The 24,470-nt window shown below is 35.5% G+C and overlaps 1 protein-coding gene across 1 annotated transcript in view; it reads right to left on the reverse strand.

Moving 5' to 3' along the window:
• Window positions 1–24,470, reverse strand: part of MRPL3 (mitochondrial ribosomal protein L3) — a 66,228-nt gene that overhangs the window by 35,640 nt on the left and 6,118 nt on the right. Inside the window, exons 5-6 of the mRNA XM_026721420.2 lie at window positions 17,168–17,267; window positions 11,854–11,914 (exon numbers count right to left, since the gene is read on the reverse strand). Of these exons, the coding sequence (XP_026577205.1) occupies window positions 11,854–11,914; window positions 17,168–17,267 (161 nt within the window). The remainder of the gene's footprint in view (window positions 1–11,853; window positions 11,915–17,167; window positions 17,268–24,470) is intronic.

The raw sequence follows: 24,470 nt of genomic DNA on the forward strand, positions 1-24,470 counted from the left end.
GGTGCAGCTCAAAACACCCGTGAAATGTGTTCTCTTGTGGCCAGTTGTTTTCACCATAATGGATGATGCTCCTGTCTTGTTAACAGTTCTAGTTAGAGGCAGGTCAAATGTTAAAGATACTTCATCCATATTTATGATGTCATCTGGTCCAATGGAATTCACAGCTAGTTTTGGTTCAATAAATTTGTGGAAGTTTGCAACTTTTTCCTCATAGTCGGAAGGGAGTTGCTGACAGACAGTTGTCCGCGCTCTGATGGACAGATCTTTTCGTCTCATAAATCTAAAACACCATGACGGTCCACCTTTAAAATCTTTTGTTCTGACCCAAACCTTTTTCCAATAAGACAAACCAAAGGGAACAGAAACTTTTTAATGAGTCTTACGAATCCCCAGTTAAAAGTCTGCTGCAAACTAATTAACTTTGATAAGCACAAACCTTGCCAAAACTGTACGAGACTGCCAAGAATCACAGATAAGAAATATTTCAAAACACAAGAGTCTTCAAATACTCTAATGTCCATGAGGCTGAGTTTCAAAACGTCTTTGCTTCCTGCAAAGAACGTTTGCTTCACAGCTGGCTTTTATCTTCTTGAAGGAGGGGCCATTACCTTGCAGCCTTACTCCCGAGTCGCCCTTGCTGTTGCAGCTGCTCTTTCCTGTGAGCAATCCTGTGCGCACACACACTTGGCACAGGCTCCTGGGGAACCTCCTCATTGCTGCTATCAGCCCCCACAATCTCTGAAGGCAACAGTCCATTCCCTAATGGTCCTGGCCCCGCATCTGAGTCCTTGCTCTCCTTGGCTGTCCACACCTGCTGTCAGCTAACCACAATACCTTTGCTCCCGACCCTCTGCAAACTCCTTTCAAGGGTCTCATGCCTTCTTTTCTCTACATGTTCTCCGTTTAAATTTTTCCCTTCGTGGCAATAGGCCTGCCTCTAATTCTATCTGCTGTTCCTTAAGCTGAGAAATCTTCTCCTTCTGTGCCTTGAAAGGCCTATGCCATTGCAGGGGATAGGTTTTCTTCTGTGCCTGCTTCCCCTTCCATAACTCTGCTTAAGGTACTGCCAATCCAGTTACTTTCTGCTCCTGCCATGCAGGCTAGATAGCTGTGAGGCTGCAGAATAAGGCAGGGATTGATCTCTCCACCCTGTGATGAGCACCAGTCAGCTGTGGCAGGCTGCACCCTGTGATGACCACCAGTCAGCTTTGGGCAGCGTTTAAAAGGAGAATTAGTCGATTAGAGCAATGTAACCCCTATCGCCGCTCCACTCGCTCCCCACAACAAGTTATAGTCTCGTAGGTTTGTCCACTGGTGTCCTCAGCGCCAGGAAACTATCTCTGGCCCTGGAATCAACTTGGGGGAGGAGAAGCCCTTCTAGCCCTCACACGGTCCTCTCAGCGCTCCCGAGTCTCCAGGACTCAATACTAACTTCACGCCGATCATCTGTTGTTTTTAAAGCTGATCACAGCTTTTTTCTCTCAAATTGATTTTTTCTAATTTTCAAGGCTTTTGGCTCTAAGAGAGCCCTTAGAACACAACTAGTTTGATGAGTGAACTGAGTAGAAAGCTGGGGTAACCATAGCAATGGTGGCAAGGTCAATAATTTGGCAGACTCAGTCATGTGACGAGGAGACAAGGACATCCCACACTAGACTCTCGCAGCAGTCTAACAGAGAATTATCAGACTTACTGCATCAATTGCATTGTATTATATTGATTACTTTATATAATCAGAATACTGATTATACTATTGGGATATAACTAGGCCAAATTAATTACTGATGTATAACTATTTAGAATTAAGTAAATGATATATAGTTGTTAAGATTAATACAGTACAGAAGGTATAAAAATATAGATCCTGGGGCTTCAGAGTAAAGGAGTCTTATAGACAGTACAGTACATATTTTACATAAATTACTATCATAGATATAGATATAAGAATAGTGCCCAGTTTGGTTGGAAATATATGGTATTTTGGACATAGTTATATGCAATCTTGAGAATGTCAACTACTATTACGATGACAATGAAGACAGGGAAAAAAATCAACGTCAACGATGCCTTCTCCATCAGGCCAAATGTTGATAGAAAGCATGCTGGGAAGAGAAAAATCAGGAACAACACTAAGCCTACAGAACTTACAAGCAACTTTGAACATGATGCAGGAAATGATGATGAAAACACAAGAATCTATAACAAATAACCATGAAGAAATGAAAGGTGGCATGGACGAAATAGGAGGAGACATTCGCAAACTAGATGATAGGATGGGATCAATACAAGAAGCAATAGCGAAGAATGAGCAGAAAATAAAAATGATGGAAGTCAGAACAGGCCACTTAGAAAAGAAAGTAGAAACGACGGAACAAAACTTTATGGAGGCAAATAGGAATCTGGAGGACACTATTACACACCTAGAAATGGAAAGATCATCATTCTTCCTACAATTTCAAAATATAGTTGAACATAAAGAAGACCTCCCAAATCTGATGGCAGAACTGTACAATGCACTACAGAAGACCATGCAAGAAATGAGAAATGATATTGACGAAGTCTACAGAATTTACACCAATTATGTGCCGAGACTCAAGCTACCAAGAGAGGTACTTGTAAAGGTTCGCAAGAAAGACTACCAGAGATGAAAAAAACAAGGGAAGAACATACAAAGGAAAAGAAATTGTGACGCTAAAACTGGTCCCCAGGAGGCTAAGGGAACAAAGACAGAACTATAACTTCTTATCATCATGGCTAATTAAAAACAGAATAATGTTCAGATGGCTTATCCCCAAAGGTATTCTGATTTCCTGGCAGGAAAAGAAAATTTGTATTGAAACACTGGACAAAGCACAAGAATTTTATGAGCACTACTTGACATTGGATGAAGAACAAGATAGTAGAGAAGAGATAGAGAGCAGAAGCCAGGAGGAACAATCAGTGGAAGAAAAGGGATCAAATCAAGAAGTGAAAGAATGACAAGAAATTGAACAACAAGAAGTAGAGGATAAAGACATGGTTGCAAAGAGAGATAAGAACAAGGAGAGAACTCAGTACAAACAATAATATGGCCAAAGAAATTATTCTTTTATCGTTTAATATAAATGGACTAAATGCTCCAACTAAAAGAAAACAAGTATTCACTAAACTCCAGAAACAGAACGCTGATATTATCTGTTTGCAAGAAGTTCACATTGAATAACAGTATAACAATATTTTAGAATCATCTAAATTGGGAAAGTTACATCTTGCATTGGCACAGAAAAAGAAAAGAAGGATAGCAATGTATATAGAAAAATGGTTAAACCCGAACCAGATATTTGCTGACAATGAAGGAAGAACTTTAATGGTAGAAATACAAATAAACCAAAAGAAAGTATTATTAATAGCAATTTACGCTCTGAATAGCAACTAAAAAGAATATTACAGTAAGCTGCATTGGAAGGTAGTAGAACAGGAAAATATATGTATATATGTATCATAACTGCATCGTCAATGCAGTTGTAGATATAGAAAAAGACCACACAACTAAAAAAAAAACAAGAAAAAGAGGAAAACGCTATCAAACACATTTCATAAATTGGCACAAGAATTTAATTTAAAAGACACGTGGAGAGAACTCAACAGACAGGAGAGACGATACACATTCTTCTCAAACGCACATAGTTCCTTGGTCTAGGATTGATATGGAGTGGATGGATTCAGAAAATCCATCAAAAGAAAAATATAGAGAAAATAGAAATACTGCCGAACTCATGGGCAGACCATAATCCACTTATAGTGAAATGGAAAGGGAGAAAAAAGAGAGGAAGATGGATTTTAAATCAGAAATTCCTTTAGGGATAAAAATTATGTACAAATGTTAGAAAAAGAACTAAAACTATTTCTTAAAGATAATGCAAAAGACCAAACAACATTACAAGATCTATGGGACACAACCAAAGCATACATTCAAAGCCTAAACAATCACATATGTAGCAAGAAAGAATAAAGACAAGAAAAACAACAACAGAACTACAAGAGAAATATGAAGAATTGGAACATAGAATGCAAAAAGAACCACAAAATGAAGAAATTAAAAAGGAGAGGGAAGTGACTAAACATAAAATAAACCTAAATTTTACAGGATGAAATGGTACGGAACTTAAGGATGGTGAAGCAAAACTACTCTGAGCATGCTAACAAATTGGGGAGATGGTTGGCCCATAAACTGAAAAAAGAGAAGAAGAAAAAAATAATACAAACCCTATAGGATGAAAATGAAATCCCACACCATTTGGCAGAAGAAAAACAAACCATTGCTCAGAAATACTTTGCAACATTGTACACTCAGGATGAGATACCGGAGGAAAGGATTAAACAATATCTGAATGAAAGAAACATACCTACAATCCTAGACCTCACAAAGGAAATGTTAAACGCTGAAATCACAATGACTAAAATTAAAGAGGCAATCAACAGACAAAAATGTAATAAATCACCGGGACCAGATGGGATTCCCACAGAATTATATAAAGAAATTCAAACGCATTGGAACAATTATTATTATTGGACTTATACAAAGAAACATTAGAACAGCAAAACTCCCAAATTCATGGACAGGGGCCTATATTACCCTTATTTTAAAAGAGAATACTGATGACCAACAGATCCAAAACTATAGGCCGATTTCATTACTCAATGTTGATTACAAAATATTTGTTACAATAATTGTGGAGAGGGACAAAAAAACCTTACATGAATACATCCACCCCAATCAAAAAGGATTCGTCCCAAAGAGACATCTAAGAAATAACACCAGAATGATAATAAATGTACTAGAGTATTATGAGGTGCACCCGGATAAACAATTGGCGTTGATGTTTATGGGTGCACAAAAAGCCTTCAATAATTTGAACTGGAAATTTTTTATCAACTAATTACATCTAATGAATTTTGGAGAAAAATTTATGGACATGATTAAAAACATATACACCACCCAAACAGCAAAGATAATCTTGAATGGCGAATTAACTGAGAAATGTAATATATCAAAAGGAATAAGACAGGGTGCCCACTATCGCCACTACTATTTATCATTGCAGCAGAGGTTAACACAAATTAGACATAAGCAAGAAATAAAGGGACTGAGAATCAGAACAGAAGAATATAAAATGCAAGCATTTGCTGATGATATGGCATTCATTATAGAAGACCCTTTGGAAACAGGAAATATATTGTTCCAGAAAATTGAAGAATTTGGCAGAGTGGCGGGACTAAAAATAAATAAAGAAAAAATGAAGATATTAACAAAGAATATGACTGTGAAGCAGAAAAAGGAATTGGAGAAGAAGTTGGGGATCCAAACAACAACAAAAACTGAAATATATTGGGATTGGCTGACAGCTAAATGTTCATCGATAAAAGTAGATAACTATGAAAAATTATTAAAACAAATACAAAAAGATCTGGAAAATTGAAGGAAACTTTAGATATCATTGATAGGGAGAACTGCTTCTATTAAGATGAATATACTAAGTTATTATTCCTCTTTCAAACAATTCCCCCCCAAAATAGGCAAAACTTTCTTTGAAGAATTAAATAAAACAATTACAAATTTATTTGGCAAGGGAAAAAGGCCCGGATAAAACTAAAACTCCTGCAGGATAGTAAAGATAAGGGAAGATTCGGACTTCCAGATTGGGAACTCTACTATCAGGCTACAATAGATTGGATTAAAGATTGGGTAAATCTGAAGAAGAAAAAGAGTTAGAAGGACATTAGAAGGACATGACCTGCAGATTGACTGGCACGCGTTCATATGGGAAGGGAAAAACAAATTTCATTCGTACTTTCAAAGACATCAAATTAAAGATACCTTACTAGGGGTTTGGGAAAAATTAAAATGAAACCACTATACAAAGATCCCAATCTGGATGTCCACCATGGAAAACTATGGTATATCAGAATGTGCTAGATCTAAATAAGACACGGAGCTATAAAGAACTATTAGATGAACAAGGAAAATTAAAATCCAAACTATAAGGAAAAATCCAAACTACAAGAAACTACAAGGAACTACAAGGAACACAGGTAGATTGGTGGCCGTACCTACAGATCCAAACCAGATATAAGATATAGAACAATATGAGATATATTTGGATCAACGAGAATTGGATAAAATCTTATAGGGGGTGGAAGGAAAAATGATTACCAGAACGTATAAGTATTTGTTAAGGTATAACCTGGAAGCAGAAACTGTGAAATGATAACCTGGGCCAAAAATTTTGGATATAGTATTAATTTGGAAGATTGGGAAAACCAATGGAAAACAAATTATAAATCAGCAATGTATAAGGAGAATTTATATAAAATGTTTTATCGCTGGCACTTACCTCCAGCAAGGCTCGCAAAAATGTTCCCCAATAATTCAGCAAATTGTTGGAAATGTGGCCATGAGCAGGGAACCTACTACCATATGTGGTGGACTTGCCCAAAAGGAAAAAAATATTGGCTGAAAATCAGAAATTGGCTAGAAAAAATTACAAAAGTAAAAATCGAAATGAAACTAGAATTATTTCTATTAGAGATTTTAAAAAAAATAGTTTAAAAAACCCTCTTTTATATTATATTCCATATACTAACAGCAGCAAGAATTGCCTTTGCCCAAAATTGGAAATGTGAAAATATGGTCATAAAGAAAACTTTGACATCCCTGTTATAGAATGAAAGTACCAATAAACTCTTGGAAGACTGCAAGCAACAACTTAACAGAAATAATAATAGTCATTCAGCACTACTTTTTGTGTAAACAAAAGTATATACAAGTGTTAGTCTCAAAGGCGCTTTTCAAAAAGCAAGTGGAGCCTTTATGAGAAGAAAAACATCTTCAAGGAAAAAACAAAGCCTGTTGAAAAGCACTTTTGGACAATCATGACCTGGATGACTAAGACTGTCCATTGACATAGAACTCTTAGATATCACTGTCCCATTTGATAGATGTCCTGATGCCAGAATTGTTTCCCCTCTCAAACTTTACAGGCAGTGGTCTCACCCTGAAATAAATTGTTCATTATATGTTTCATGGAACATCTGTTTTACAGGTGGGAAAGTCAGAGTAGGCATCCCAATAGAACATTACTAGTGATATCAACATGAGATATTTCAATCTCATATATATTGTACACTTTATTCTTGAGCTTCTCAATGAATTAGGAGTATATTAATGCAAAACAATCTTTGATTAGAGATATAACCCCTTACAGATTTCTTGCATCAAATCGAAAAAATGCACTTCTTAAACAAATTTAAATCAATCCAGCAACAATCAAAAAAGTCAGGAGAAGACTTCAACATTCCCAGTCTCAAATTCTTTCAACACTGAAATTAGGATCAGAAATGATTAAGACAACCTTATTTAAACATTATTTGTAAAAATGTTATACTGTATATTAAGGGTTCTAAAATGTCAGTAACTATATAATCTGAATGCTGTTTCAGTCTTCCAGTTTAGTTGTCTTGCCCAACTTCGTGTAATTTGCATATTTGATAATTATTATTTCTATCTTACTAGTTGTTACTGTGAAAAATTTATATAATATGAAAAAATGCCAGATTGTAACTAAAAATAAAATATTAATAAAAATGTTGGCCAAATGACTCTAGATCCAATCATGAAAAAACTGAATTGAGGAAGAGCTGACCTCTATCTTTTACTTATGTGTTAGAGAACATAACCATCTATAATGTGGATCTCATAAAATTGTAACATTTTTTAAAAAAGAAAACATATTTAGTTAGCTATCTCTGCGTCAGTTCATGCTAAGTTTTAGCTTTCCTGATATTCTCTAGATTTATGATGCCAAATATCTTCTGCTACCCTTTTTAATGAAGCAACAACATTTAGTCTTGGATTTTTGACCATCTCTCTGTTAAATTCAATCAAGCAATATAATCTCTGGTGACAAAGAACTAAGTGTCCATTTCAGTAGTTTTAGCTAGATGCCCCTTTTTTTATAAAACAGCAAAGATGGGAATTATCCACATAGCCCACAAATAGTGCCTTTGATGGGATAAAATCGAAAGGCAATTTCAACACACAAATTGCATACATATAAGAGGCAGCACTCCTGGAACCATTTTTCTTCCTGTGTCTGCTTCAGGTTTTAACAACTTCTAAGAATATGTAAATGGCAAGCTTCAGCTCTTAATAGCCAGCAGATTGTTAGTTATTATTGTGGTGCATACACTGCCTCTCTTATGGATCCTTTCAATATAATACATTTATTGCATGGACCTATTTCTTCACATGATGAAAAATTAGTCAATGAAAAGTAATATATCGCCTTGGATACTTTCAGGCCTTTTGGTCACTTTTTTAAAAATCTTTTTTTCTCCTTTTATTTGGGGTAAATCCTGCATTTACATGCTCTACCTCATTAGACATAATGTCCACACAATACATATTTCTTTACATGTGGAATTCTATTTTTCAATACAGAACATGAAACTAATTCTGATGTTAAAAAAGTTAAATATATGAATAATCTGTGTGAGCTTGTGCCATAATACAATGCTGCACTTTTCCTAGTAAAGCTAAGGAATCTGAGTAACTTATTTAACTGAGTAGGTCATCACTCTACTAGTTAAGTAACAGATGAAAAACTTACTCTAACTCTAATAAAGACAGTGGTCTTCTTACTTTTCTACCACTGGTAACTTCTAAAGCTTCTTCATGGATTACTGCCTTGTTGTGATGAAGAGGCTTGCATACATAGCTCAGTGAAACTATGAGCTATGCTGTGCAGGGCTACCCAAGATGGACAGGCCATAGCAAAGAGCTCGGACAAAATGTGATCCACTGGAGAAGGAAATGGCAGTATCTTTGCCATGAAAACCCCATGGACAGTACCAAATGGCAAAAAGATATGACGATGAGCCTCTCAGGTCAGAAGGTGTCCAATATGCTACTGGGGAAGAGCAGAGGGAAAGTACTAGTAGCACCAGAAAGAATGAAGCAACTGGGCCAAAGCCCAAAGGTTGCTCAGCTGTGGATGTATCTGGTGGTGAAGGAAAGTCGGATTCTGTAAAGATCTATACTCCATAGGAACCTGGAATGTAAGATCCATGAATAGTGCAAAGAAATAGAAGAAAACAATAGAATGGGGGGACCAGAGATCTCTTCAAGAAAATTGGGAGATATGAAGGGTACATTTCATGCAAAGATGGGCACGATGAAGGACCAAAATGGCAGGGACCTAACAGAGGCAGAAGAGATTAAGAAGAGGTGGCAAAATTACACAGAAGAACTATACAAAAACGAGCTTAGCCTCCTTGATAATCACAATGGACATCCTAGAATGTGAAATGAAATGGGCCTTAGGAAATCTGAGCAACAACAAAGCTAGTGGAGGTGACAGTACTCCAGCTGAGCTATTCAAAATCTTAAAAGACGATGAAGTAAAAGTGCTACATTCAATTTGCCAGCAAATTTGGAAAATTCAACAATGGCCACAGGGTTGGAAAAGTTGTTTATATTCCAATTCCAAAGAAGGGCAATGCCAAAGAATGTTCAAACTACCACACCATTGCACTCATTTCACATGCTAGTAAAGTTATGCTCAAAATCCTACAAACTAGGCTCCAGCAGTAGGTGAATCAGGAACTACCAGAAGTACAGGCAGAATTTTGAAGAGCAGAGGAACTAGAGATCAAATTACCAACATACGCTGGATCATGAAGAAAGCTAGGGAGTTCCAGAAAAACATCCATTTCTGCTTCATTGACTATGCTAAAGCCTTTGATTGTGTGGATCACAAAAAATTGTGGCAAGTCCTGAAAGAGATGGGAGTACCATACCATTTTATTTGTCTCTTGAGAAACCTATATGCAAGTCAAGAAGCAACCGTGAGAACTGGACAAGGAACCACTGATTGGTTCAAAATTGGGAAAGGAATTTGGCAAAGCTGTATATTGTCACCTGCCTAATTAACTTATATGCAGAGCACATCATGAGAAAGGCAGATCTAGATGAATCAAAAGTTGGAATTAAGATTGCTGGGAGAAATATCAACAACTTCAGATATGCAGATGATACCACTCTAATGGCAGAAAGTGAATAGGAACTAAAGAGCCTCTTGATGCAGGGGAAGGAGAGTGCAAAAGTTGGCTTGAAACTCAACATTAAGAAAACTAATATCATGGCATCCGCCCCCCTCAATTCCTGGCAAGTAGATGGAGAAGAAATGAGGGTAATGACAGATTTTATTTTCCTGGGGTTCAAGATCACTGCAGATGGGGACTGCAGCCAAGAAATTAAAAGACACTTACTCCTGGGGAGGAAAACTATGACAAATCCAGACAGCATACTAAAAAGCAGAGACATCACCCTGCCAACAAAAATGTGAATAGCCAAGGCTATGGTTTTCCCAGTTGCAATGTAATGGCTGTGAAAGTTGGACCATAAGAAAGGCTGAGCACCAAAGAACTGAGGCCTTTGAACTATGGTGCTGGAGAAGACTTCTGCAAGTCCCTTGGACTGCAAGGCAACCAAACCGGTCAGTCCTAGAGGAGATCAACTCTGACTGCTCTTTAGAAGGCCAGATCCTGAAGATGAAACTCAAATACCTTGGCTACCTAGTGAGAAGGAAGGACTCACTGGAGAAGAGCCGAATGCTGGGAAAGATTGAGGGCAAAAGAAGAAGGCGACGACAGAGAATGAGGTGGCTAGATGGAGTCACTGAAGCAGTAAGTGTGAGCTTAAATGGACTCCGGAGGATGGTAGAGACAGGAAGGCCTGGAGGAACTTTGTCCCTGGGGTCTCGATGGGTCAAACATGACTTCACAACTAACAACAATAACAATAACTTATCAAGATGAAAAAAAGCAATCAGATAATAAAGACAAAATTGAACAAATACAACAGGTCTATAACTTAGTGATATGATAAATCTCTAATTCTAGTTGGGACATTTCAAAACAAAGGTACTGACTTATAAATCATACTGTAGTGGGAGGGCAATTAAGTAAATGTTGCTCTATTTTTTAAAACAAAACAGAAACTAAAATCCGTGTATCTGGGTAAAGAACCAGAAAGACAGCCGATTTGTTATAACAGTTAAAAGCATAGAAACTGGATGACTTTGGGCCAATTATTCGCTCAATCTTAGAAAGAGACCAATGGCAAACCAGTTCCTCAAAAGAAAATTGCAGACTTGCCTCTGTAATCATTGGCAGTCAAGGTTGATTTGAATGACCACCGCCACCACACAGAAATGCAGAATCCTTCTCTTCTTGATATATGGATTTTTTTGTTACCAATTTATGATCGATAATGTGTTCAAAGTAATACAATCCAAACAAAGATTTATTTCTAAAATCCAAAGTATTAGTAGGGCAGGCAGGGGAATGAAAAAAATTTTTATGAAGAAAGTATCAGCATAGTAGGAAAAAATGCTTTATAGATAAAACCTGTTACTTTTTAATACTACTGATACTGCAAAAAGTGTTTCATAAACAAGAACCATCATTTGAAATAATATTAATAAGCTATATAATGAGAGAAAGTAGACAGATAAACTACCTTGCTTTATTTCTCAGTGCTGTAACTGAAGCTGTCTTACTCTACTGACAACTCGCCTAGAACTAATTCAGCACCATTTTGTCAGAGTAGGAAAAAATGTGATTTCCAGCAGCAGGTTTATCATATTTATAAAAACTCATTAGTGTATATTATACATATTTTATTCAAATAAGTTAGGAATGTTTGAAGAGCAGTCTAACAATAGCTTAATTAAAAATATAAGTCTTTCAAGAAAAACTAATTAAATTGTACTTAAAACTTTAGGATATAAAAGTAATAAAATTTGAACTAACGTTTTAGCAGTGATGTCCACGTACTGCCCAGGGCGGAAATGAGCTGCATATAGAGGTGTACCTTAAAGTAAATGAAGAGAAATTAAACAATTTAACTAAAAAAAAATCACATAGGAAACCATTAATGTCTGCCTACAACTATGAAGATTAAGTAAGGAATAGTCAATCTACTTGGTACTTAATATCAACTACAGTAAAACACATCTATTACAGTTTCTGCATTTTGAGAAAAGTATAAAATATCCTGCTGTAATGACATGACTCTATTCTAATTATTATTATTTCTACAAAGGGGTTCCCTCTCTAAAAGTAAATGAAACAATGCAAAGAATTGCTTCTCATGTATTTATCTGCAATCTGATTGTTCCAATTACAGTTTATAACCATTTTGCTCTGGCACTAAAATATAAATATTCTGTTATTTTGAAATAATAGAAAATATTTGTAGCTCAGATTTTTAGATTTTAGCAATGGTTTGCTCTCCCATCTTGTTTCAATTTAGTTTTTGAATGTTTCACTACCAGATTAGATAACATCAGCAGCATCTTGTTCTATTCTCCTTAGCTTATAAATGTCTTGTGTGCCAGTGTGGTTAGTTGGTTGTGCTATTGGTTGTTCATTTGGAGCTATATTTAAATTCTGAACAGCTGATTGATTTTCTTGTTGATTGGTCATTGGAATGGTCTGGTTTCCTATGTATTCATATCATGAATCGAGATCAATACGTTTGTTAATTGCTCCTTTGGTAGAAAAGCAGGCTTCAATAAATGGGATCAGTTTTACAGGTGAGGAAGAAAAAGAGCAATGACTCCCCTTCCTAGATATTGATATAACAAGACAAGATAGCAGCAAATTAACAACCACACACACAGACAAAATTCTAAATTTCATTATCCCACTGAACATAAAAAGAGCTGCATCCAGACCCTTTTCAAAAAAGCCAAAACACACTGCAACACCAAGTCATTAAGAAAAACAGAAAACACTTTTTCAATGTTTTTCTCCGCAATGGCTATCCAAAAAATTTCATTATATGATTCTTGTCATCTAAACCTCAACAAAATACAAGGCCAAACACAACACAAAAACAATCCCGCCATACATCAAAAGAACATCCAAAATGGCTGCCAGAATTTTTCCCTATGGCAACCCCTAGGAATAACGATAGCTCATAAACCCATATTTACACTCAGAAAAGAGCTATCTAAAGTCAAAATGCAGAAGGAAGACAACAGCAATGTAGTATATAAAATCAACTGCAACAATTGTAACCAATTCTATGTGGGACAAACAGGAAGGCAATTGAAAACAAGGTTTCATGAACATCAACTAGCAGTTAAATGGTATGACCCAAAATCCCAAATAAACAACAAAAAGGAACAAAAATCTAGCACCTGCCACACATATAAATTTACTGAAGCCTGTTATTGTACCAAAGGAGTAATTCACAAGCATATTGACGATCTAGCATATGAATACATAAGAACCCAGACCATTCCAATGACCAATACACAAAAGAACCAATCATCTGTTCAACATTTAAATATAGCTCCAAATGAACAACCAATTGAGTGATCAACTGACCACAATGGTGTCACCATTCTGAGTCTGCCCAGCAAAGGAAGACACCATACTGAGGGCTTCAACAGAAATCTTTAGGCTTCTGGTGGCGTTTCTGTAAGCGACAGATTGGAGACTGCAATCGTTCATGGCTTCGATCCGTGTTTACCTTGTCAGAGGGTCCCAAACGGGACCAGATCCACCTCAGAGGGATAGGAAAGAAGGGGAGACCTCCAGCTGGGTCGAGGGGAGCTGCATCTTCCCTTCCTGGCTAGGTATACTTCCCATGAAGACAGGAGTAAGTGGCAGTCTTTAATGGCTGCCCTGAAGATGGGAACCTATTCGAGAAATAAGATCGTGCTGGAGCGGATAAGAAGCAGACAGCATGGAGACCAGGCAAACTAGCTGACATATGGACACTAATCCACTAATATGGACACATTTGGAATTAAGCTAAAAAGAAATTTTAAGAAAGATAGTAAAAGTAGTGACCAGAGAAGGGGGGGAATTGACAGCTGAAAGTAGCTTTGAACTTTGAAAGGAGCCAAATTCAAGATACTTGTTTAAATTGGACAAATATATGATTTTAGCACTAAATAGGCATAATTAAAGGCTGAACTTGAATGTGTCAAAAAGAAAAAGAACAGAAATTGATAATTGGATTTATTGGATTTTTGGAATTTAAAAGCCTTAAACAGAAAATAAAGTGGAAAAAAAAAGGATGGAATTTGGACATGACAATGCCATTTAATGGTAAAGGAAAAATTTCAGTGACTCTTTAAGAAATGCCTGGTTCTTTCAAAAGTGGATTTTGATACAAAAGTAGAGAAACTTTGTTACAACAAAACAGAAACCCTGGAAAGTGAAAAGTGAAAACAGAGAATATCAAAATAAAACAAAGAAGTGTGAAGAAATTACTCTGGGACTGTTTGGTGATTTTGGAAAAACTTAATGAGGAATTAATAGAAGTTCATTGTCGGAAGTAAACGCTGGTCAAATTAAATTACTGGACAATTGGTTTGGATTTAAAGACTAAAGAAAGGGATAAATAAAATTTAAAAGAAGTTTAAAAATGGCACAACTTTTTTGGGGAACTAAAAATGGAATTAAGAAACATAAAAGAAATGTTACATGAAAGAGGTGAATCGTGCTGCCTAGCTTTGCAATCATTAGAAAAGGCTATTCTGGAGTATGAAGAACAATAAGGAGTGCCAAAAGGGGAGGAGCTAATTAAAGAAGAAGCCAGCTTCAACGAACAACTGGAGCAAAGAACATTAAAGCAAAGGAGAAAAAGAATGGGAATTAAAACTTGAAGATTTGAGGAGACAATTAAGAAGGGAAGTATTTGGAAAGCCAAAGCAAATGGAAATAGCAGAAAAGGGGATTATAGAGGAAAATTTTAAACAGGGGGGGATAAAAACTGGAGTAAGAAAGGGAGGGAGAAAATGGAAGAAAAATGCAATAAAAGAAAGGACTAGGAAATAAGGAGATATGCAAATTGTTTAACAAAAGAAATTGTTTAGTCAAAAGACAGATAATAGGTAGATAAGGATTAAGAAAGGGGATTCTGCAAGGTAATGTGGTGTAATATAATGGCATTTGAAGTAATAAATTATCTAGGAGATAGAAAAATATATATTTTCAAAATGAAAAGATTGGAACTGATATTCCTTTGTTACTAGACTACTTGTTATTGTTAAATTACATACAGAGATAAATGGAATAAATGTGAAAAAGAGAAACTATGATGAGTATGCTAAATATGTTTAATAAATTTAAGAATATAGTTAAAATGAATTATGAAGACTTATAAAAAAGACTAACATCAGTTTTTTATGATTAATTGAATAGATTAATTTATTTGAAATTATAAATGATTTAATCAATTGAAGGGGAAAAATACCATGCAGAATCTGGCTTAAAATGTGTATGTGTTAAATAGTTATGAGGAGATTATTGTTATTAACTCTTAAGGTGATAATTAAAAAGTGATTATATTGTGATAAATTATTATGAGTTAAAGAGGAGTTAACTAAATGTTGTATAAGATAAAGGGGTAGTACACTCAAATTAGTAATTAAAAGGGAAAATTTTTGAATTATTAGAATTAAGATGGAAGTTTTGGAATAATGAAATAAGAATATGTAATGAAATTGCAAATGTGACAGATTAAAATATAAAGTATAATGAATGTGAAGATATGAGAACTATTTAAAATTTAAAAAATTAAGAAAGGAATAGAAAATATATAAAATAAATTTGAAGAATATAAGAATATCTGAGAACATTTATAAAATATGAAATATAATGATACGGTATGAAACCAAATGTGAAAGATGAATATGTAACTAAGGTCATGTTTATATGGAAATGTGAAAACCTGGAACCATGCTGTTCACTAAAAGAGATGTTTTTGAAATATAAAAAAACTTTTTACAAAAAAAACAGAAATCTTTACTGGCCTTGGCTTGGCACACAGTGAATACAAAAAAAAAATGTTTCTAGCCAGCATTACTGGCTTCTGCCAGACACCTAGCTATGGGGGCACGACAGGCCCCACCCACACCTGCTGCTGGCCTGCTCCAACAAGCACTCTTTGCTGGCTCTCTGCAGGCTCCAGCAAGCCTGGATTCATGGCCTTTGATCCGTCTGCAGCAGTTTCTCTCTTGCTGCCTGCTCTGCCAGCCTGCTCCAGCAAATACTCCTCACCGGCTCTCTGTAGACTTCAGCAATCCTGGATTCATGGCATCTCATGTCTCTCTCTTCCTAACCCTCCACCAGCATGAGTTCATTACAGCACTCAGTACCCAATTCCCAACAGTTCGCACCTCTCCCCTCCACAGTTTGTGGCAACTCCGACTCTCAGACAACTGACCCACCGACATTTATAAGCTAAGGAGAATAGGATAAGAAAATCTTGCTGATTATGTTACCTAGTCTGGTAACAAAACATTCAGAAACTAAATTGAAATAAGCTTGGAGACCAAACCCTGTCAAATTCTGTCATTTTTTCCCAAGATTCTTAGGAACCCTCCCCAAGGTTTTTAAGGATCAGAATCTATTAAAACTCTTCTTGTTGTTCACCTGTTGTATGCGGTTGGCACTACCTATTGATAATTAGGGCTCTCCTGACCCCCAAATATTGAGACCATTTTTAAAAGCTTTTTTGCCTTCAAGATGTGATTCCTGAAATACCTCTCACTTCCAGCCAAAAAAGTGGTTCATCAACATATCTAAAGCTATATCTGTTATTTTAATTGCTATTTCTATTTCTAATACATCATTTATAATTCTATACTTTAAATACATTAGGTGACAGTACACAACCTTCACATACTTTCCCAATTCTGAATCAGTTGTTTCATATTCGATTCAACTTGTTGCCCCTTGACCATCGCACAAATATTTAATAGGAAAAAGAGATGGTTTTAAAAGCTATTCACAATTTGCTGAGATTTAATAAAACCTTTGCCTAAATGAAAAATGGTAATGTTTTTAAAGTCACTTCACTTTGACTCAAGGTTATTTCAAATAAATGTAAGATAACAAGCACCTAATATAATGACAATAATATTTTTTCTTTGGAGAATGAGAAGCTTTTAATTCTTTCCTTTTACTTACATGGTATGTATTATTTTTTGAGCAATAGAATACTAGTTTAGCAAATAATTATTTGTCTGCTAAATAGATTTTAATTATTAAGAAGAATGCAATGAAAAACTATATTCCTAATTCTGCACCTTGTTAACATTACCTGGCTTAATGATAGCATTAGGTGATACTCGAAATATTGACGTTTTCTGTTTTGGCGGGAGCCCTAGTTCTCTGTTCATTTCCATGACAGAAGAACTTCTCTGGAAAAAACAGAAGTACAGTAAGCATAGAAAAAAGTGGAATTTATATAATATGCAACCCCTTCAAACAGTAAAACTAGAATTTAACTTTTTATTGCTCTCACAAATGTCAGACAAATGTCAGAGTCACAAAACGACAGAGCGCATCATTGCTTGTAATTGTATAATAGTCTCTATTAAAAAGTGCCAATGTTCTAAATGAAAGTTAATACTCAATTAAAAAGCAAAGTACAATAATCTTAATTCCCTTATTAAAATTTTAAATGTAAAATGTTTGAGATACTATATTAGTTATTCTATCTGTTCTAGCAAAAACTGTATGCCATGAGAACCCATCTACATCTACAATAGTGTTCATTAGTGTGTCTTTTTATGAAAATGAACAAATTATAAACTTATGACAGAATAGGATTTACATATAATAAATATTTAATAAGTAAGTATTTAATAAGCATTCCAGGGGTATGATATGAATTAAAAGCATACCGATACATGTAGGTCTCATGTTCTCGCTTCATACATTTGTGGGAGCAGAAATGAAAAGTATGCTCCCAAATAGTCATTTTCAAAATAAAGCTGGCTTACCCAATATTAAAAACAATAGCATCATCACCCTGAGATCATATAGCTCAAAAGATAACAAGCAAGTAACAGCACAATCGTGTGTATTAAATAGACCACATACATGAAGCAAGCATATTATTCCTTTCAGTTCTATTTTATTGGAATCAATATTATCTTTATAAAAAAATCAATTATAAATATGTAGACCAAGGGCAAACTTATATCTTATTAGAGGCATATAAAATAAATAAAATGTCATTTTTGTGCAATAAGTAAAGGTGCCCCTTTTTACGCACTATTCTACTTCTAGATAAATTCTTACCTGGAACCTGCATGGATGCATCTTTTTTACAAAGAGGCATATAGCATGTATTCTTTTTTCTCTATATCACACTTTTAAATCACATAAGTATTAAGAGTCTTTCAGCAGCTTTCTTGAAAAAAACCACCTTAATAACATAGATAAATCTTAATTACAACACGAAAGGAGTGAGCATTATTTCAAAAAGGGCTGCACATTCCAGAGGGCAGGTGCTACAATAAAAAACCCAACTTCCTGGATCCCATAAAATATACAGAAACACATTAAAAATTGTATTGTCATATATCTCATCAAAGCCAGCTGCCTTGTTGTTAGGGCTTCTAATTGTCATCTTTACTTCTTCAGTTGTAATTTCACCATTATTCATCTCTTGTTGGGAACACTTCTCATTAAAATTGTATATAGCAGGTAGATTTTGCTGATTAGAGTTTCCAGGTAGTGTTCAACCCATCTTTTTATTCAGCTCATCTTCAATAATCAGAAGCACATTAACTCTGCCATTGCCAATCTCAAGTGCAAATGAGAAAGAAGGAGAGTTAGGCATCAGGCTATCCATCAGGCTACCCATCCCTGTAAAAATTTTAACCACTACAGAAACAGCTAAAAGAATGTCAATAAAATTTTGATCAGGGGAGAGATCTGTGTGTAGAGACAGAAAGAGAGAGAAATAGGGAACACAATTTTTATTATAGTGCCTGTCCTCTGGAACAAAATATTTCTATAATTTTTTTTCAGACCCCACCTAATTTTCTTTTTTTTTAGATGAATCATTAAAACCTGACTCTTTTTACAGACCTTGTACTACACTGGATTATGGCCACCTTGTGGGTTATCTCATTTGTAAAATTATGGCAGTTTTATCTGCATATTATCTTGGTATAAAGATTATTTTATTATAATTTTTATACAATATGCTAACCAAAATTGAAATGGAGTTGTATCTGTAAATGTTTGAAGATTTGACACTCCTACGAGATTAGGCAATTTTTTGAGAAAAATGTTCTAGCCTCTATGTTAAAGAATGGTTTATTTCTCTGTGAAATCTGTGTATATGACATAGTAGTACACTATAGCTGCAACATACCTTGCATTAATATGCAGTTTATGCAATAGTGAGATATATACACTTCAATTATAATCGAAAATTATCAAAATTGCTACCCAACAAAAATTTCACTAACTCCTAAAATCCAGGTGCTGTATAAGTGATAATATATTTTTTACAAAATAAAGTAGATCTAAGTTCAGCATAATATTGTAATGGCAGTATTAGGTAAAAGACTCTATAAAGTCAGGAATTTTAGTCTAAATTAACAAGAAGAAAATCAACCTTAATGACTTCTGCTTAAGTTAATAGCCAATATTTATTTATTTATTTTATTTATTTGTCAATTGTTTACGAGATAGTAAGTAAAAGTGTATACATAATTATGAATACATGAAATGAGTACATATAAGAAAAATAAAAGAAAAATAAAAGAAACAATAGGACAGGGACGGTAGGCACGTTGGTGCGCTTATGCACGCCCCCTACAGACCTCTTAGGAAAGGTGTGAGGTCAATAGTAGACAGTCTAAGGTTAAAGTTTTTGGGGTTTGGGAAGAAACTACAGAGTCGGGTAGAGTATTCCAGACATTGACCACTCTGTTGCTGAAGTCGTATTTCCTGCAATCAAGCTTGGTGCGGTTAACCTTGAGTTTGTATCTGTTGTGTGCTCTTGTGTTGTTATGGTTGAAGCTGAAGTATTCATTGACAGGTAGGACATTGCAATGTATGATTTTATATACCATGCTTAAATCAGACCGAAGACGGCGTAATTCAAGGTTTTCTAGTTCTAGAATTTCCAGTCTGGTGGCATAAGGTATTCTACAACGAGTAGAAGAGTGGAGAACTCTTCTTGTGAAATATTTCTGGACTTTCTCAATTGTGCTAATATCAGATACGTAATGTGGGTTCCAGACTGATGAGCTGTATTCGAGTATTGGTCTAGCAAATGTTTTGTATGCTCTAGTTAGTAGTGTGATATTACCAGAGAAAAAGCTACGTAAGATTAGGTTAACAACTCTTAATGCCTTTTTGGCTACGTAGTTGCAGTGGGCACTAGCACTTAGATCATTAGAGGTGAGTATTCCAAGGTCCTTTACAGAGCTTGGATCATCAACAAGATCTTGACTATTCAGCTTGTATTTTATTTTCGGATTTTTTTTGCCAATATGTAAGACAGAGCATTTATTTGTTGAGATTTGAAGTTGCCATTTGTTTGACCATTCTGATACATAGTCAAGATCTTTTTGAAGGGTAGCAGTATTGTCTGTGGTATTGAACAGCTTTACATCATCAGCGAAAAGAACGCAGTTGCTCTTAATATGATCACAGAGGTCATTTATGTAGAGTATGAAGAGAGTTGGTCCTAGAACACTGCCTGGGGGACACCACTATTGACAGGTACAGAATTTGATAGGACACTCCCAATTTTGACCATTTGTTGTCTGTTTGACAGGAATGCTTCTATCCAGTTATGCAGTTGTCCAGAGATACCATAGGATTTTATTTTTAGTAGTAGTTTGTCATGTACCACTGAATCAAAGGCTTTACAGAAGTCTATGTAGATTGCATCTATTGTTTTGCCCTGATCAAGTTGTGTAGTCCATATGTTTTTGCAGTGTAAGAGTTGCAGATTACAGGATAGTTTTTTCTGAAACCAAATTGTTTATTGGAGAGTAGGTTGTTTGTCTCTAAGTGGAGGATGATGGATTGGTTAATAATTGATTCCATGACTTTACAGGTGACGCAGCATAAGGAGATTGGTCTGTAATTTTCAACTAGGCAAGGGTCTCCCTTTTTGAAGATGGGGATGACTGTGGCTTGTGACCATAGGTTAGGCAAGGAACTGGTCCTTAAAGATTTTTCAAAGATTATGCTTAGAGGTTTGGCTATGGCAGTGGATAACTTTTTTAAGAAATAGGCACATATTCCATCCGGTCCAATAGATAGGGATGGTTTTAGATTGCGTAGTGCTTTTTCAACATTGTCTTCTGTAAAATCAATATGTATTAGATCACTGTAGTTATCTGTGGTTCGGCTAGGAAATGCTGGGCATGATCCATTGCTGTTTACAAATACTGAGCCAAAAAATGTGTTAAAGATGTTGGCTTTAATGGTGTCGTCGTTGCAGTCTTTACCATATATAGAAGAACATAATTTATCAGCATTTCATTGTAATAATTCAAAAGCTCCCCTGAGCTTCCTTATTATAGTAACTAAATGGAAACTCAATGAATGAAAATTGAAAATGCAAGAAATCAACATAGAGGAACTTTGTGGTTAAATGGATTGTTGCAGAAAGCAATTTACATGACTGACAGCAGTAGCACACTTGGATAATCACCACCAACCAAAAGCTATCAAAGATTTTCCTGTAAAAATGCCTTATCTTTCAGATTAATTTTGAAGACAGATTGCATTGCCAGAAAACCTGTAGATTATTAATCCTCTATAATTCTGTGAAGAAAAGTCTCACAAGATCATTTTGGAGATCAAAGCTAACTTAAAATAATTTAAACAATTTCCTCTGAAGATTTTATAACACTAAAAGTATCCATCCTTTATTAAACTTCACTGTAATCAAGATTTGCCTCTGGCCTAATATTTTGGCAAATCAAGTCACTGTGGTGTATAAATCTGGGATAACATGGCTTAATCTATGAAAATGCATTCAAGAAATAATTAGCTTAAAGAATGATTTAAAAGCACAAATTGGTCAGCTAGCAACATAACTCTGTTATTTCAGAATCTCCTTTGATACTTTTCTCTGTCTCTGCTTCTAAAAAACCTTTAATTCTATGTGTCTGTTTGATAAAAATGCACAGATAGGAGCATTTTAAGATCTCTGTCAGAAAACAAAATGCACTCTACTTCATGCCATGTGAGAATTGGTTCTATTTAATGCACTGTCAAGCCTGCCTCCATTCAAAACCCAAGAAAGAAAACCCCTGACTTCCCTGAAGTATTGAAGAGGTACTTTTACTGAGTTTGAAATGATAGCAACGAAAGCAAAGCAAGATCTGAGCCAAAAGGTGCAAAAGTTACATATTGAAAGTTTTCCCAAATCCCTCCCCCCCAGGGACCCAGGTTGAATGTCCAATCCACACCCCACATAATGTCCTGTGAGGCACATCTTCAGGTGTTTTCATCCTTCTGGAGTTCTAGGATGGTTGGCCTTGACTGGGTATAAAGAACTCCACTCAGCAGTGCAGTAATTCTTGAGAGCAAACCTCCCTTTTAGTTCACGTGGGTATTCCTCATACCAATACACTTCCCAAACCCCAGTGCCATGCCCACCCCGCTTTACTAAGGCAGGCGATAGCAAGCAAGCATCAAAGGGAAAACCCATCCTGGAGATCCAGCTGACATGCACAATTAAAGTAACTTATATAAAAAAAAATCAATGTAAAAATAGTGGAAAATCAGACACTAGGTACATAATATACTAAATAAGCACAGAAATATTGCTTGCAGAATGGAAATCAGAAGTGTTTTTCTAACTCATTAGCACATATACTAATTATATTTTACTCTAATTTGAGGAAGGGAGGTTACTAATCTATGGTTCATTACATGATAGGTAGAATTACAGACATTTGTTTCATTGATATAAACTGTGTTAACCAATTAAATAAAAATAACAGAAGAATATTGTTACTCAAAGGAACATCTTGGAGTTCACACCCAACACAGTTTTATATATATGCTTTAGGCCCCATCATCAAATTTTGTGTTTCAACAAGTTCCTAAGTAAACAAAAACTGCAGATATTTTTCAATTTATAATCTGTAGCTTACTAGGTATAACAGCCCTATCTGGGGGATACTTATGACCCAGATTCAAAGTTCTGCAGTCACTTGACTAATCTTTGGGTGTTCTGTAGCTGGCATTTATAGCAGTTTGCAGCATCCTGATTGTAACCACAGGATTTTACAATGGTTTTCCTAACATTTACTTCCAGTTTTTGACAAAATTGGCTCATAGAAAAAACAGATTTGCTTAATAATCATAGCATTTACATAATCATAGCCACAAAAAGGGTCATAAAATTGGGTTGGTCATTTAGGATCATGATGTGCAATTTCTTTTATGGTCATAACTCGAGAACTACCTATATATGGTACAAAATATTATACCGGTGGTAGGAAGAATGATTCCAATTAAGTATCAATATACCCTAAAAGTTAATATCTCTTAGTCAGAGAAAAAACACAGTTTTTTCAATTGTGGTTAACTGTTTCACCAAAGCAGCAAGCTAAAAAAGCTCCAGATTAGTCATGAAGTACATGTATGTAGCCCATGCTTAATAATGGTGACTGGGGATTGTAAAATGCAATGTCATGTGATCCTGCTAACTTCTAACAGTTGAGGCAATCCCAGTTGCCTTTTAGGCAAATTCTGTACTATTATACGGTAGTCACATGATCACCATTTGTGACAGACTGCCACCTTTCCCATTGCCTTTGCCATTTGTGTCTTTTACTGCTAGCTTCCAACAAGCAACCACATGACTGTTGGATATTGTGATCATTATAACTAAACTAGTTGTCAAACACAACTAGTTGTGTTGATCAAGTGACAACGGCTACTATGGCTGCAACCACAAAAACTCAGGGGTGGGATTCTTTATTTTTTTTAAGACATAAGAATTTATTTGTCATTACACTCGCAAGCGGGTGCAACGAAATGAGGTGCTCTTCCACAAGTAAAACTGGACAACACTATTGAAAGAAAAATAAAATTAAACACAACAGACCATACAATAATCTCTATACAATTTAAAAATGTAAATACCCCATTACTTTCAGCCATTAAATTCCACAAAATCTTATGACCCTGCATTCAAACTCAAAGCTGCACTTGGATAAAAACTGTTCTTAAATCTAGTCGTCCTTGTTCTTAATACCCTGAATCTCCTTCTCGATGGTAATAGTTCAAAGAGCTGATGTCCCGGATGAGAGGAGTCATTCAATATATTAAATATCTTCCTCTTACATCTATTCCTATACCGTTCTTCCAAAGAGGGGAGTGAGCAGCCAATGATGTTTTGGGCCATCTTAATCACCCTCTGAATTGCCTTTTTCTCTGCCACTGTGAAGCTCGAGAACCATACACAGAGACAGTAGGATAATATACTCTCAATTGAACTCCGATAGAAGGTAGTCAGTAGACTCTCAGCCAGTTGTTGTTTCCTAAGAATCCTTAGTAAATACAACCGTTGTTGTGCCTTCTTAATTAAAGCAGCGGTGTTTGCACTCCAGGTCAGGTCATTT

This window comes from Pseudonaja textilis, chromosome Z, assembly GCF_049901715.1.
Source record: "Pseudonaja textilis isolate UNSWEBS1 chromosome Z, rPseTex1.2, whole genome shotgun sequence".
Taxonomy (NCBI): domain Eukaryota; kingdom Metazoa; phylum Chordata; class Lepidosauria; order Squamata; family Elapidae; genus Pseudonaja; species Pseudonaja textilis.